Source organism: Humulus lupulus, chromosome 4 (genome assembly GCF_963169125.1).
Source record: "Humulus lupulus chromosome 4, drHumLupu1.1, whole genome shotgun sequence".
Classification (NCBI taxonomy): Eukaryota; Viridiplantae; Streptophyta; class Magnoliopsida; order Rosales; family Cannabaceae; genus Humulus; species Humulus lupulus.
The window spans coordinates 168177940-168193779 of record NC_084796.1 but is presented as its reverse complement, the minus strand read 5'-3'; the positions used below and the strand labels follow the sequence as shown (position 1 = coordinate 168193779).

The window sequence follows — 15840 nt, the reverse complement described above, 5'->3', positions numbered from 1 at the left end:
TATTGGATGAGTATTTTTTTCTCCCCCAAAGCATAGTAAAAGAAATTGAGAGACTTTGTCATGGATTTCTCTGGGGAGACAATGGGAATAGATGCAAGATACATTTGGCTTCTTGGGATAAAGTTTGTTTACCTAAGGCATTAGGGGGGCTCGGATTCAGAAATGGGCAAAAGTTGAATCATGCTATTTTGGCCAAGTATATTTGGGCATTATCAGAGAAAGTGGACTTACTGTGGGTGAAATGGATAAACTCCATTTATTTGAAAGGATCTGATTTTTGGTCCTATAATCTTCCCCCAGATACTAGCTGGTACTGGCGAAAACTATGCAACCTAAGGGCCAAATATAATAGAGAAGAGGTTATGGCTGCTGGTTTAACAGGGAAGTTTTGCCCTTCCATAATATATAATAACTCTCTTCACTATCAGCAGGTGGATTATTACAAGGTAGTTTGGTGTAAGCTATCTCTGCCTAAGCATAGATTTCTGCTATGGCAAGTAGTCAATGCTAATCTGCTTACACTTGATAACCTGCATCGATTCAATGTGCATATAGACTCATCTTTGTGCCCTGTTTGTGGTGAGCTTGATGAGAGTCATGCCCATCTATTTTTTGAGTGTTCACTGTCTAAACAGGTGTTGGCTCAGGTTTTTGACTGGTTGGATTGCAATACTTGGCCTATTGAGTTTGACAGATGGAGAGTTTGGTTAGCCAGCAGGAAAAATGGCTTCATATTTCAGTTAGCAATCATGATACTAGCTGCTTCTGTTTATAGTATTTGGAGGAATCGTAACAACTGTATCTTTGAATTGTTTTCTAAATCTGCTGTAAGTATAGCTTCGGAAGTTAAGGCTGTTTTTCATCATAGGCTGATCAGTATTAATAAGCAAGAACTTTCTGCTCAGGAACAACGAATTGTATCTCAGTTTTTAATGTCAGCTTGATCTAGTGTTGTTGGTCTGTTTAGTTTGTTTCTGGTTTATTTGGTTGTTGTGGTGAGGCTTTTAGTTCTTAGCCTCTGTTAGCTGTTTAGCTGGTTTGTTGTTTGTACTGTTCTTGTTTGATTAATGAAGTAATCCATTCTTCTTGATCAAAAAAAAAAAAATTATAGTTCTATAATATATATAAATATTTATATCAATAATCTCTACATATATGACATTTAAACACAATGTTGATATATATATTTACATGGCTACATGACATATATATAAAATACAATAATATTTTAAAAGAAATTAATAATAAAAATAAAATAAGAAAAGAAAAAGTCGTAGTGTAGACAGTAGTATATGTGCATCAACTATTTTTAGTTTCTAATGTATCTCGCAATGTCCTTTGGTGAATTTGATGAAGAAAAAGAGTTCTGTTATCCAAAAAATAGGCGTGGATGACGTGGCAAACATTTTTAACACGTGGCTGAGACTTGGCAAAGGTTCTGTTCAACTGTCGACCAGGGAGGTTCCCCTAGCGTAACATTTGGACTTTATATACGACCAGCTTGGTCGTATACTCCATATATTTTGAGAAGATCTTATGCAATTATAGCGATATCCGAGATTATCTCCCATAATTCCTGAGTATCCGATTATTTAGGAAAGAATATCTGTAACAAATTTATGTAATCCTCCTTGAGCCTATAAATAGAAAAGAGATAGCTCAAGGGAGAGACTTTTTTACTTTTGGCTAATTCTAAGTTTATGCTTTACAAGAGAATTGTTGCTATTATCTTCTGATTTATTGTTTATCCCTCTAAGGCTTGTGAAACTCGGAGAACCCTAGTTCTTTGATCACTCTTTTGAGAATCAATATCAATAATAGCTTAAGTGGACGTAGGTCATTACCAATTCTTGGGGCCGAACCACTATAATTTGTTGTGTCGTTTACTGTTCTTTCCATTAGATCAATTTCAATACCTTCTATCACATAAAGTGTTTGATTCTGTGTCAGTTGACCAAAACGAGGGTCAACATTCTGGTGCTTTCATTGAGAGCTTGAGACAAAACGGTTGAAGTACTAATGGCAAAGACAACCAAGGAGACTGGGCAGGCGGCTGGCGCTGCACCATCCCAACCTCCTCCTTCGAACGTGGCTGAGGATGAGCCACACTTGGAGTTTGATGAGGAGGAACTGGACTCCGAAACACTAAGAAATACTCTGGGAGTATTGCAAGATGAATTGGCCAATCTGAGGGCCAGTCAGGAAAGTGTTGTAGAGACCATGGCGCGACAGCAGCAAGAAATAGAGCCTCGGCACCAAGAATTGAGTGAAAGGCAAGCTAGGGCAGCCCTCGAAGAAGCCCTGCAATTGGCTAGGAGTCAGGCTGCTCCTACCTCGCAGCCTGATCAACCCTCAAATGGGCCACCTCAAAGGGGTCACAATCCTAGCCCTCTAATCCAGCCAACTAGCCCTTAAAGGCCGGAGCACCCACCAATGCCTCAGGATGATGTCCCACCTAGGGACCGTGAGATGCATCCTCCATCCCAGGCTGGTCAAGGCAATACCCCACAGCCAAGGCAGAATAAGGTTGGGTAGCAGCCCCGTAGCCCTAGACGCCAAGGGGGTGAAGAGCCGCACCCATCGAGCAGGGGACATCATCCTTCTGGCAACAAAAGGAACTTAGAGACAGGCTCTGCGGTCAGGGGCCCTCCACGGCATGATAATGCACGGGGACCTACCGACCAGCGCAGGCCTCCCTCTAACGCTCGGGAAGTTCTAGCCCGAGGAGGCAACCGAGGAGACAGTCGGTCTCACCATAGCCAATCGAGGTTCAGAGATGGCCATGGCTACAATGAGGCCGACTCAAGCAGAGGGAATGCCGGTCGGAGGAATGAGGAGAGAGGTGGAGGCAGAAGCCCACCACCTAGAGAAGACCAACAAGCGAGACGTAATGCTGGGGGGCAGCCCAGACAAAACAACGTCTTTAACCGGCTCGGAGCCAGCGACCAACGGCGAAGAGACGACGACTTAAGGGATGTACTCAACGACCGCCGAGAATGGCACGAAGAGTACATTCCCCTGACACCAGAGGCCCCGACAATTCTTGAAGCCGTTCAGGCCCAGATAGATGCCCTGAACCAAGCAGTGCAACAGCTGGTCGGGGGAAGAACGTCTCACATCGAGTACGACAGGAGAAAGGGCACTCCTTTCGTCAAAAGGATTGCTGTGGCAGAAACTCCCGGCAAGTTTAAAATGCCCATACATCCAAACTTTGATGGGTATGGTGACCCGATATCAAATGTCAAAAAATTTGAGATACAAAAGGACATTCAGAAAGTGTCCGAAGACGCTCAGTGCAGGATCTTTCCTGCAACACTTTCTGATGCTGCACTGGAGTGGTTCTTTAAATTCCCTCCTACAAGTATTGAATCTTGGGAGATGTTCATAAAGGAGTTTTACAAACCATTCTATGCGGGTCGTGTGCACCCAACTGAGGAAAACCAGCTGGTCGAGATACGCCAACAAGAAGGAGAACCATTGAAAGACTACGTCCAGCGTTTCATGGGAGCTGCGGCTGGAGCCAAAACAGTGGGAGACGAAGGAAAAATGATGCCCCTAACTGCAGGAGTTAGGCGCCGTACGCCTCTTTGGAGTAGCCTTAAGAAGCATGGGGTTAAAACTACCCAAGAATTTTTGGATCGAGCTGATCGATACATCAAGCTCGAGGATGCGATTGCCAGCGAGGGAAAAACCCCAAATAAGGATAAGGGGACTGAAGACCCCTCCAAAGCTGCCAGTGGGTCAAAGCCCAACGGCAACGGCAAAAGCAATGGGAATGGCAACGGAAAGAATGGGGGAAAGAGGCCCCATAGCAAACCCTCTACTTTCGAGAGCAAGCGCGCTAAGGGCAACCGTTATGAGCCACGATTCACTAACTACACTACCCTTGTCGAGTCTCGAGCAGAGGTGTATCAGGCCACAAGTTCCAGTGTGCCTTACAAAAGAGCCGCTGCCATTCAAAAGGATATTTCAAAAAGGGATACCACCAAGTTCTGTCGTTTTCACAACGACTACGGACACGATACGAATAAGTGTAACCAGCTGAAGGATGAAATCAAGTTCCTTATTAGACAAGGACACTTGAGAAGATATGTGCAGGCCGCGGGGGGTTCCCAACGAGAGGCTTCAGGTGGCAACGAGCAGGTGCCTGCACGCCAACACTCGCCACCTTTTCAGCTTGACCCCGTTGCTGGCACTTTACTCACCATCTGCGGAGGCCCGCACCTTGCGGGAAACAGCGGAAAGGCAAGGGAACGATATGCTTGGACCCTACGTCACGACCAGGACATCGAGATGATGACTGTGGAGGACCGGGCATCAAAGAAGGCTCGGTCAGAGGACGGTGAAATAACCTTCTCTGATTGCGACGCCCAACATGTCCGGTTCCCACATTCCAATCCGCTGGTTGTGGATGTTCAAATTTCCAACATGATGATGAAAAGAGTGCTGGTCGATACAGGAAGTTCAGTTAACATCCTGTATAAATCTTCGCTGGAACGAATGAAGTTGTCCGTCAAGGACTTGGAGCCGTGCAACCAAACAATTTATTGTTTCTCTGGCGAGGGACTCGCTCCAACAGGGTCAAGCAGGCTTCCAGTAACAGCAGGTACAACGCCCGCTACCAGGACATTACTCACTACTTTCATAGTAGTCGATTGTCCTTCGGCCTACAATGCTGTAGTTGGAAGGCCCATACTGGTTGACCTTCGGGTCGTCACCTCTATATGGCACCTGGCCATGAAATTCCCAACAGACGCAGGGGTAGGACGCGTATTGGGAACCAGAGGGAAGCCAGGGAGTGCTACAATGCCTCAATCACCAAGGCCAAGAAGGGTATATCGAGGAGTGCTCCCCCAGAAAAGTTGCAGATGGCCATTGATGTAGAAGCCCAATCAGGTGATGAAGTCACCAAATAGGGTGTTGCCCAAAGTGAGGATAGAGATTTAGATCCTTGCTTTGGGGATTTTGAAGAAGATGTAGGACCTATCGAGGACCTTGAGGAGGTCCAGCTTGACGAAGAGTTTTCGACCAGAGTTGTAAAGGTCAGCAAAAATTTAGAAGCAACAACCAAACATGCACTGGTGGAATTTTTGAGGAAGAACCAGGAAGTTTGCGCCTGGTCACATAAAGACATGGCTGGGATAGATCCTGCAGTAATCAGCCATGTCCTGAACATCGACAAAAGCTTTCCACCTGTGCAACAGAAAAGAAGGCTGTTCGATAAGGACAGATCGAAAGCCTTGAAAGAAGAAGTTGAAAAACTAAAGGAGAATGGGTTCATCAGGGTGGCGTTTTATCCATCGTGGGTCTCTAATCCAGTACTGGTTCCCAAGCCTAATGGAAAATGGCGAACCTGTGTGGATTTCACAGACCTCAATAAAGCCTGCCCTAAGGATTGCTTCCCACTCCCAAGGATCGACCAGCTGGTCGATGCAACTGCAGGCCATGAAATCCTCTCTTTTATGGATGCATACTCAGGATACAATCAGATTAGTATGCATCCCCCTGACAAGGATCACACTAGCTTTCAGACCAAGATATTCTATGTGGCCAGATATACAAAGACAAATCAACACTAAAGAGTGTGCTAAGCTACTATGGAATTACAAATCACTTCCAAATACAGGGTGCAAAAATCACGCTCCAAAGAGTACAGTATTGTTTGTTCGGACCAAAAATGCATGTGGTCACTAAGAGCATCAAGGAACGACACCACACAGGCATTTATCATTACAAAGTACTACTAGATACACACTTGCTCATTGGATATAAGATTTGGAGACTAGCGTCAAGCAACATCAAAGTTAATAGGCGATTGCATAAAACCAAGGTTCCTAAACATTAAAACAACAACCACACCAAAAGACATCAAAAGTGACTTAAATGACAGGAATGGTATAACGATGAACTACATGAAAGCATGGCGAAGTAGGGAGCATGCACTCAACAACCTGCAAGGAAAAGCAAAAGAATCATACAACCTCTTACCAAGTTACTTGTACATGCTACAAAAAACCAACCCTGGATCAATATTATAAATAAAAATAGGAAAATACAACAGCTTGTTATTTCTATTCATGGCATTGGATGCATCTTTGAAAGGCTGGCCAAAATGTTGTAACGACCCAAAATTACTATTGAGGCTTAAAGGCCTTGATTAGTGTGCCTGGAGGGCATAATTGGTTTATGTGTGATATAAATGATTAAATGCATGATTATGTGATAAGCATGCTTATATGATTATATGGATATATGAGATGCATGATTATGTGTATTAGTATGCAAGTAGGCCCTGCTGAGATTATAGGGGCATAATCATAATTTTGGCCTGTTGAGGGCATAAATGTGATTATTTGTGATAAATTGTTGAGACCACATTATTATGTGGATATATTTGCAGCTTGTGGCTCGAGGCGATCCTAGTGAGCGGTTTAGCGAAGTAGTCACAGCGGGGGTTTATACCCAGCTCGGGGGAGCCTGGGGTATTTTTGGGAATCTGGGAAATATATTGGAGATTTATAGACCTTAGGGAAAATAGTTGGTGATTAGTTAGATGACGGGAATTAAGTGGTAAATATTAGGGACACTTGAGGAACTAGCGGGAATTGGGAGCAAATGACCAAAATGCCCTTAGATTGATTAAAGACTTAGGTTTATTTGGGAGGGCAAAATGGTCTTTTGATGGTTAAAAGGGGATAAGGGTTATTGTGCTTTTTAGAATTAGTGGAAGTTGTAGAAAGAGTTAGAAGCTAAAGGAAAGAAAGAAAGAAGAAAAAAAATAGAGACCTCTCTCTCTCTCTCCCACACGATTTTCTCTCTTTTCACCATTTCTTCTGAATTTTGAAGCTGTAAGCTCAGAGGAGGATTAGGCCAGAGCTTGGGACTTTGGTTCTTGATGAAGCTAGGAGGTTCAGCTAGAATTAGTGTCCAATTAAAGTAAAGTTTAAAGAGTTTGGCCTGAATTTTCTGACTTTAATGAAGTTGTTTCTGAATTTGAATTTTGGATGGAAATTAAGGGACTTGAGCTTGGGGATTTGAGGAACCAAAGGTTGGAAGGGCACTGAGGGAAACCTAGGGTCAGATTCTCCATTAAAGGTAAAAATTTCTGATCTTGATCAGTTGAGTTTCTAGGTTTTTTGGTAAAGTTCTTGAGCTTTAGGCTTAATTCTGGCTTTCTGTGTTTGATGATGCATGTGGCCAAGTTTTGATGTTTTTGGGTCATGTTGGATGAGATGTAGTGGATGGTAGGCTCAATTTGAAGTTTAGTTGAGGTTTGGAGTGGGATTATGGAGCTTTGGCTCGGGGAAATTCAAAGGAAAAACCTAGAGGGTTGCATGTACTGTTTGTAGTGCTATAGCGCTAACTTTGGAGTGCTACAATGCTATGCCTGGTTTTCTGGGGGGCGTTTGTCTCTGTTTGTAGTGCTGTAGTGCCCACCTAGTGGTGCTGTAGTGCTACCCTTCCTCCAGAAATGGGTTTTGGGTATTTTTTTTAGGGTTTTCACTTGGGGGCTCAGGGGTCGATTCCACCACCCCGTTTGGTGGAATTGGGCTTCCCGAGAGCTTGGGATTGGTCCCGATGTTGGGTTATGAAATTGAGATTTAATGATGGTTCTACTTCGCGGTTGGGACTAGGTGTACACTAGGGCTTGGACGAGATCGTGCTTGAGGGTCATTTTCATTTACCAAAGCAATCAAAATCAAAGGTAAGAAACTGCACCAGATTATGTGGTTATGTTGGGACTAAGAGTTCCCGATACTTGTATGTGATGTCATAAGATGGTATTATGCTATGGGGACTTGTGATAAATAGCCTAAGAGTGTCGGAGTCATTATTTGAGCACAGGACACAACTCGACCATTGGTAGCTGAGGTTAAGTATATAATCACTGAGCTCGGCCTAAGCGACCCGGAGTTAGTGGGATAATCAGAGGGTGCGACCTAATGGCGTTGACATTGGATATTGTGTTGTATGTTTACTATTATGAATATGATGATTATGGCATGTTTATTATATGGATGATTGGTCACTGGTTTGCAGATTGATGTCGTTGATTATTTGAGCAATGTGACTTGTTGAGTATCTGTTTGGTGATCTGTAAATTATCTAACTATTGATTGTCGCTTATGCTATGCATTATGGTTTTCTTGCTAGGCCTTGGCTCATGGGTGCTACGTGGTGCAGGTAAAGGTAAGGGCTAGGTGGACTAGTCCTATAACGATCCAAAAATCACTAATAAGGCTTAAGGGCCTCGATTAGTGTGCCAGGAGGGCACTATTGGTTTATGTGTGAATTAAGTAATTTAATGCATAATTCTGTGTTAAGCATGCTTGTATGATTATATGAATATATGAAATTCATGTGGGCCCCATTTGGTTGCTAGGGGCATATTTGTAATTGTACCCCGTTGAGGGCATAAATGTGATATTTGTATATATTGTGATTGATACCACGTGTGAGTGGAGATATAATTGTGATGCACGGCCTGAGATCGTCCTAAGGAGCCGTTTAGCTAGAAAGTCACAACGGGGTCAAATACCCGGCTCGGGAGGAGCTGAGGGGTATTTTGGGAATATTATAGTGTTTGGGAATTATTGAGTAGCGGTTAGTAATTGAGTAATGGTTTGGACATGTCGGGATTTAATGTGGGTTTATAGGAATACTTGAGGATTTAGCGGGATTTAGGTGAAATGACAGAATTGCCCTTGAGGTTGTATAAGAATTTTTATTATGGGAAAGGGAAAATGGTAATTTGGTCTTAGGAAAGGATAACTCTGGCTGAGGAGAAGTCAAATACGTTACTTTCACTTAGGGAAAAACTGAATATTTTGGTTGGAAGTCTAAAGGAAACCAAAGGAACTAGAAGGAAGGAGAAGAGGAGCTATTCTCTTTGGGGTCAAGGAAAGGACTGAAGGGTGAACTAAGGGAGACTTTGGGCCAGAAATTCTAGGGTGCAAACGTAAGTTTGAACTCTTTTCCTTATGGAAATTCTTTTAGTAATGTTTGGTTAGTAAGCTGAAATTGCGTAATTTGCTTGTGGACTATTGGAGTGAAGACTCAGCTTGGAAATCAAAGGAAATTTGCTTGGAGTTGGACTTGAAAGTAGCTCAAGGTCAAATCTATGCTTGAGGTAAGAATTTCATGTGTCTCTGAGGTTTATAATCTAGTGTGGTTTAAGTTTTTGAAAGGGTGGTTTAAGTTTAATAAAGTATGGTTTAAGTTTTTGTAAATTTTGAGCCACTAAGTGAATCTTGGGTTTGATTGTGTGATTGGGTTTGTTGCTGTGATTTATGAGTTGCCATACTGTTTATTTGGGATTTTAGGTTGAGTTAGGACTTGGGTGTACCTTGGGGTTGATTTGGAAGAGTTTTGGTTCGGGAAAAATGTCGGAAAAACCCAATTTTCTGGGTTCGCGTATGAGCGCTGCAACCCTGTTCTTCCGTGCCGCGGCACTAGGTTGTATCAGGAGATGGGGACCATTCTGGGCGCCGCGGCCCCTATAGGGCTGTGTCGCGGCGCTAGGCTAAATTCAGGAGATGGAAATTTGTGTTTTTAGGGTTTTTGCTCAGGGGTCTCTGGGGATGCATTCACTACCTTGTGTGGGGAAACAAAAGGTCCCGAGAGCACCGGATTAGTTCCGGGAGATGATTATGAATCAGTTAGTAATGAGAGTGCTATGTATGTGTTGTGACTAAGTTTTCAGCGAGGCTCGGGTTAGAGGACCGTGCTCAGGATTTCGGTGCTCAAGAAGCTCGGAACATAGGTAAAAGAACTGCACCCGATTGTGAGTTTATGATGGGACTAAGGGTTCCCTATTCTTGTATGCATTATGAAAGTTGGTATTATGCCATGAGAATATTCAATAAACGACCTAAGGGTGCCGGAGTTTACACTAGCGCACAGGGTGCGGCTCAGCCACTGGTTGCTGAGGACAACTTAATATTCACTGAGCTCAGTTTAAGCAGACCAGAGTCAGTGGGGTAAATAGAGGGTGCGACCTAAGGGCGTCGACCCTGATTATTGTGTGATCTGATTATCTTTGTTAACTATTGAATATGACGTGCTGAATAGCTGAGTAACAATTTGTGGTTCCTAGTTATGTCTATGAGTTATGTGATTATCCTGGATTACTAAATGTGTGAATATGCTTTAAGAGTTATATGATTGTTATCAATGTTTGTGCTTGAGTTTATGTTTTCTTGCTGGGCTTTCGCTCACGAGTGCTACGTGGTGCAGGTAAAGGCAAGGGTAAGCTTGATCAACCCTGATTTGGAGAGCTCTGAAAGTGGAATGTACATGACTAGCTGCTCGGTCGCCACAATTAAGGAAGAGGCAGGAACAGGAGGACCATAATTGTCTGTTTTGCCCTTATAGTGGCTAGCGGTTGTTTCATACCTTGGATATTTTGTAAATTGACTTTCGAATGCTGTTTCTTTTGGGATCCCTTGTACAAAGCGTTTAATTATATGAAATATATGTTTTATGACCAAAACCTTTTTAACCCTAGTTCATTAATGTTTGAGTGACACGTTTTCAACTAAAAGACTTGATTAGCAAGCCCTGCACCTTTATTATTACACGGTGTAACGGTCTTGGCTACCCAGGGCGTTACAACTTGGTATCAGAGCGTCCTAGGTTTAAGGGTTCTTGAAGACCGGCTTGACATGTACATTTGCTGCTAGAGACAAGCTCGATTAAGGGTTTCGTGAATGCGTATATGTGTTTGTATGCTTATGTGCTTGGAAAGAAGTATGATTGTTGATATCTGTTGGATTATTAGAAAGCATGAGATACTGATAAGACTTGGCCCTTGACTGCTGTGTGATATTATTGAGGCGTGATTATTAGCATTGCTGTGTATGTAACTGAATATCTGAATGAGTAACTTATTAGCAATGCTAGTGCATGTGGATTGATGCTTATATCTTGGTTAGTTGTGATTGATTATGTTCCATTGGTGGATTTTGGAAAAGCTTTTACCCTGTCATCATGGTCTGATTTTTGAGTCGTTGATTGTAGATTAACTTGGATAGCTATGCGTCCAAGGAAATCTACGCGACTAGCCGGAAGTAGCTCTGGAACCGGAGGTGATGACCAGGGCCAGATTCCTCCACCAGTCCCTGAGAACTGGCAGCAGATTATGGCAGAGATGCAAGCGTGGCTTCAGAGTCAAGATGAACAGATTCGTCTTCTATGACAGTAGGCTCCATCATGGAGTGCTACACCTAATGTGCCACTTGTAGTGGTACCAGTTGTTCAGCTAGTAGAAATGGGGAACAGGTGGGAGCCATTGTATGAGCGATTTCGGAAGCAGCATCCCCCAACTTTTGAGGGAGGACCTGATCCATTGAAGGCTGAACAGTGGATGACTATGGTTACTACTATCCTAAATTTGATGAGGATATGAGGTTATGATAGAGTGGTCTATGCCACATATATGCTGAGAGAGGATGCCCGCATTTGGTGGGAAGTGGCATCACAGACCAGGGACATCACTGCTTTGAGTTGGGATGGATTTAAGGATTTGTTCAGCCAGAAATACTACAATGTTGCCATCAGGGCAGCGAAGGTTAATGAGTTTGTGCGGCTGGTGCAGGGAAACATGACAGTTATTGAGTATGCCCTAAAGTTCGATAGACTTGCAAAATTTGCACCAGATCTTGTGCCTACAGATGCAGCCATGCAAGATAGGTTTATTCGAGGGCTTAATGTTATGATAGCTCGGGATGTGAGGATTACAACAGTACCTGGGGGAATGACCTATGCCCAAGATGTTGAGAAAGCTCTTACCACTAAGGAAGCGGAGAACAAGATTTGGAAAGAAAGTGCAGCGAGGTGTGAGGGTCGCAGAGTAGTGCCTCCTTATTCTAGGTCGGGTAGGGGCGGAGGCCCTAGTGATTTTAAGAGAAAGACCCCTGACACTTCGACCACTGCTGGTCTAGATAAGAGGGGTCGGGGTGTTCAGGGTGGCCGTCATGGAGATAGTGAGGCATGGAGGAATTATTCGGAGTGCCCGAGGTGCAGAAGACGCCATTAGGGCGAGTGTTGGGCTAGGGCCTGCTATGTGTGTGGAGTAGTGGGGAACCTTAAGAAGGATTTCCCAATAGTGAAGAAAGGGGAATCAGGAAAGGTGGACAGCTTGACTCCAGCTCGAGTGTTCACCTTGACACAGGCAGAGGCCAAGGCTAGTCCCTCGGTGGTGACAGATCAGCTTTCTGGCTTTGGCTATTCTTTTACTGTATTGATTGACTCTGGTGCTACACATTCATTTGTTTCTAGTAAGGTGATTGATAGATTGTGTAGACCTAGTGAGTACCGTACTGCGAGATTTGGGTTTTTATTGCCTACTGAGGAACTGGTAGTTTCTAGGAGGTGGATTAGGGCACTGCCAGTGATGGTTGATAGTAGGGAGCTTTCAGTAGACTTGATTGTGCTAGACATGGAGGATTTTGACATGATCTTAGGGAAGGATTGGCTGGTCAGGTATGGGGCTACCATTGACTGCAGGAAGAAGATGGTGACTTTTGAGCCTGAGGGTGAGGATCCTTTTATTTTCATGGGTGCGGTATGTGGACCCCGCACACCTATGACATCGGCACTGAGAGCCAGAGACTTGTTACAGGGAGGATGTATAGGTTTTTTGGCTAGTGTGGTGGACACTACTAGGGTTTTGCCAGCAGGGCCGGAAGAGACCAGGTTGGTGTGTGAGTTCTTGGACGTATTTCCTGAGGACCTACTAGAATTACCACCGCACAGGGAGATTCAGTTTGTTATTGAGCTGGCACCGGGGACAGAACCAGTATCAAGAGCACCATATAGGATGGCACCAACAGAGTTGAAGGAATTGAAGATACAGCTGCAGGAACTTCTAGATTTGGGATTCATCAGGCCTAGCTACTCTCCATGGGGTGCTCCAGTTTTGTTTGTGAAGAAGAAGGACGGGTCTCTGAGGATGTGTATAGATTATAGAGAATTGAACAAGTTGACCATCAAGAACAAGTACCCTCTACCAAGGATCGATGACTTGTTTAATTAGTTGCAGGGAAAGATGATGTTCTCAAAGATTGATCTTCGATCTGGTTATCACCAGCTGAGGATCAAGGATGAGGACATACCGAAGACGGCCTTCTGAACGCGGTATGGGCACTATGAGTTTTTGGTCATGTCTTTTGGTTTGACCAATGCCCCGACAACTTTCATGGATCTAATGAACAGGGTGTTCAAAGATTTCTTGGATCAGTTTGTCATTGTCTTCTTGGGCATATTTTTGGCACGGAGGGGATTAAGGTGGATCCGTCTATGGTGGAGGCAGTGAGAGATTGGCCGAGGCGAAGGAGTTTCCTTGGGTTAGCAGGTTACTACAGGAGGTTTGTAGAGGCATTTTCGAAGATTGCTACACCAATGACAGAGTTGACAAGGAAGAATCAAAAGTTTGTTTGGTCAGAGAAGTGTGAAAACAGTTTCCAAGAATTGAAGCGATGACTTATTACTACACCTGTACTGAGTCTTCCTTCAGAGGAAGGAAAGTTTGTGGTATACTGTGATACATCAAGATTGGGTTTAGGCTGTGTGGTGATGTAGAATGAGAAAGTTATAGCTTATGCATCATGGTAGTTGAATGAGTATGAGTAACGGTATCCTACCCATGATCTAGAACTGGCAGCAGTGGTATTCGCACTGAATGTGTGGCGACATTATCTGTACGGGGAGAAGGGCGAGATATACACTGACCACAAGAGTTTGAAGTATTTCTTCACCGAGAAGGATCTGAACATGAGGCAGAGGTGTTAGCTGGAGTTGGTAAAGGATTATGACTGTGACATTCTCTACCACCCAGGGAAAGCCAATGTTGTGGCAGATGCATTGAGCCGGAGAGGCTCGGGGCAGTTGTTTAGTTCCATTCAAATTTCCAGAGAGTTGGCAAATGAGATGACCAAGGCAAGGATTGAACTGGTGGTGGGCTGATTGGCCAATGTTACCTTGTAGTTGACCCTTCTGGAGAGGATCAAGGAGGGTCAATTGTTGGATGCGCAGTTACAAGAAGTTAGGCAGAAGGTCTTAGCAGGGATAGCTAAGGATTATTCTGTTTCTGAGGTTTGTATGCTTCGGTATCAGGGGCGGATTTGTGTTCCAGCAGATGAAGGGATCAGATGAGAGATTCTAGATGAGTCTCACACTACACCGTACTCGCTTCATCCGGGTACCACAAAAATGTATTAGGATTTACGGACATTATATTGGTGGCCCGGGATGAAGAAGGATGTGGTGGAGTATGTGGCTAGGTGTTTGACATGTCAGCAAGTGAAAGTTGAGCATCAACGACTAGCGGGGTTGCCTCAGCCTTTGGGTATTCCCGAGTGGAAATGGGAGGATATTACTATGGATTTTGTGGGAGGTTTACCCAAGACTGTAGGGCTTCATGACTCAATGTGGGTGATAGTGGACAGATACACCAAGTCAGCTCATTTTCTGCCAGTGAAGTCGACTTACACGGTGGAGCAGTATGCAGAGTTGTATGTGAGGGGGATAGTTCGTCTCCGTGGGGTTTCTAAGTCTATTGTATCTGATCGAGACCCTATCTTTACCTCCAAGTTCTAGGGTCCTCTACAGAAAGCCATGGGGACTCAGTTAAAGTTTAGCACAACCTTTCACCCTCAGACCGATGGACAGTCTGAGAGGACGATTCAAGTGTTGGAGGATATGCTTAGGGCGTGTGTGATTGACTTGGAGGGATCTTGGAGTAAGTATCTCCCATTGATTGAGTTTTTATATAACAACAGTTATCAGTCCACGATTGGAGTGGCTCCTTATGAGATGTTATATGGGAGGAAGTGTAGGTCGCCCATTAATTGGGATGAGATGGGTGAAAGGAAATATTTGGGGCCAGACATGGATCAGAGAACAAATGAAGCTATCGAGAAGATCCAAGCCAGAATGCTTGCTTCGCAGAGTAGATAGAAAAGGTACGATGACCCTGAGCGTAGAGACATGGAGTTCTTGGTTGGGGACCACGTGTTTCTGCGAGTTTCACCACTGCGAGAGGTAAGAAGATTTGGAGTAAAGGGCAAGCTAAGCCCTCAGTTTGTTGGACCTTTCGAGATTATGGAAAGGGTTGGACAGGCGGCTTACAGGTTGGCCTTGCCACCGTCGTTGTCAGAAGTTCATGATGCATTCCATGTTTCTATTTTGTAGAAGTATGTCTCAGATTCGACGGATGTGCTGAAGTATGAGGACTTGGAATTGCAGACAGATTTGTCTTATGAAGAATGGTTGGCTCAGATTTTGGATCGGAAGGATAATGTTCTATGGAATAAGACAATTATGCTAGTTAAAGTTTTGTGGAGGAATAGCAAGGTCGAGGAAGTGACCTGGGAGCTTGAGTCGGTAATGCAAGATCAGTATCCCGAGCGATTCAGGTAAATTTTGAGGACGAAATTCTTAGTAGGAGGGGATAGTTGTAACGACCAAAAAATCACTAATAAGGCTTGAGGGCCTTGATTAGTGTGCCGAGAGGGAACGATTGGTTTATGTGCGAATTAAGTAATTTAATGCATAATTCTATGTTAAGCATGCTTCTATGATTATATGAATATATGAAAGCATGTGGGCCCCATTTGGTTGCTAGGGGCATATTTGTAATTTTAGCCCGTTGAGGGCATAAATGTGATATTTGTATATATTGTGATTGATACCACGTGTTAGTGGAGATATAATTGTGATGCACGACCCGAGACCGTCCTAGGGAGCTATTTAGCTAGAAAGTCATAACGGGGTCAAATACCCGGCTCGGGAGGAGCTGAAGGGTATTTTGGGAATATTATAAAGTGTTCGGGAATTATT

The 15840-nt window shown here is 43.9% G+C and overlaps 1 protein-coding gene across 1 annotated transcript; it reads left to right on the top strand.

Moving 5' to 3' along the window:
• Positions 1-362: 362 nt before the first annotated feature.
• On the top strand, positions 363-944 carry LOC133832659 (uncharacterized). Its single transcript, XM_062262969.1, has one exon. It carries the CDS (start codon positions 363-365, stop codon positions 942-944), a length of 582 nt encoding a protein of 193 aa, XP_062118953.1.
• Positions 945-15840: the final 14896 nt, after the last annotated feature.

Excerpts from the sequence above, each read along its gene's own strand:
- LOC133832659 (XM_062262969.1), top strand. The coding sequence starts at position 363 with ATGGCTGCTGGTTTAACAGGGAAGTTTTGCCCTTCCATAATATATAAT.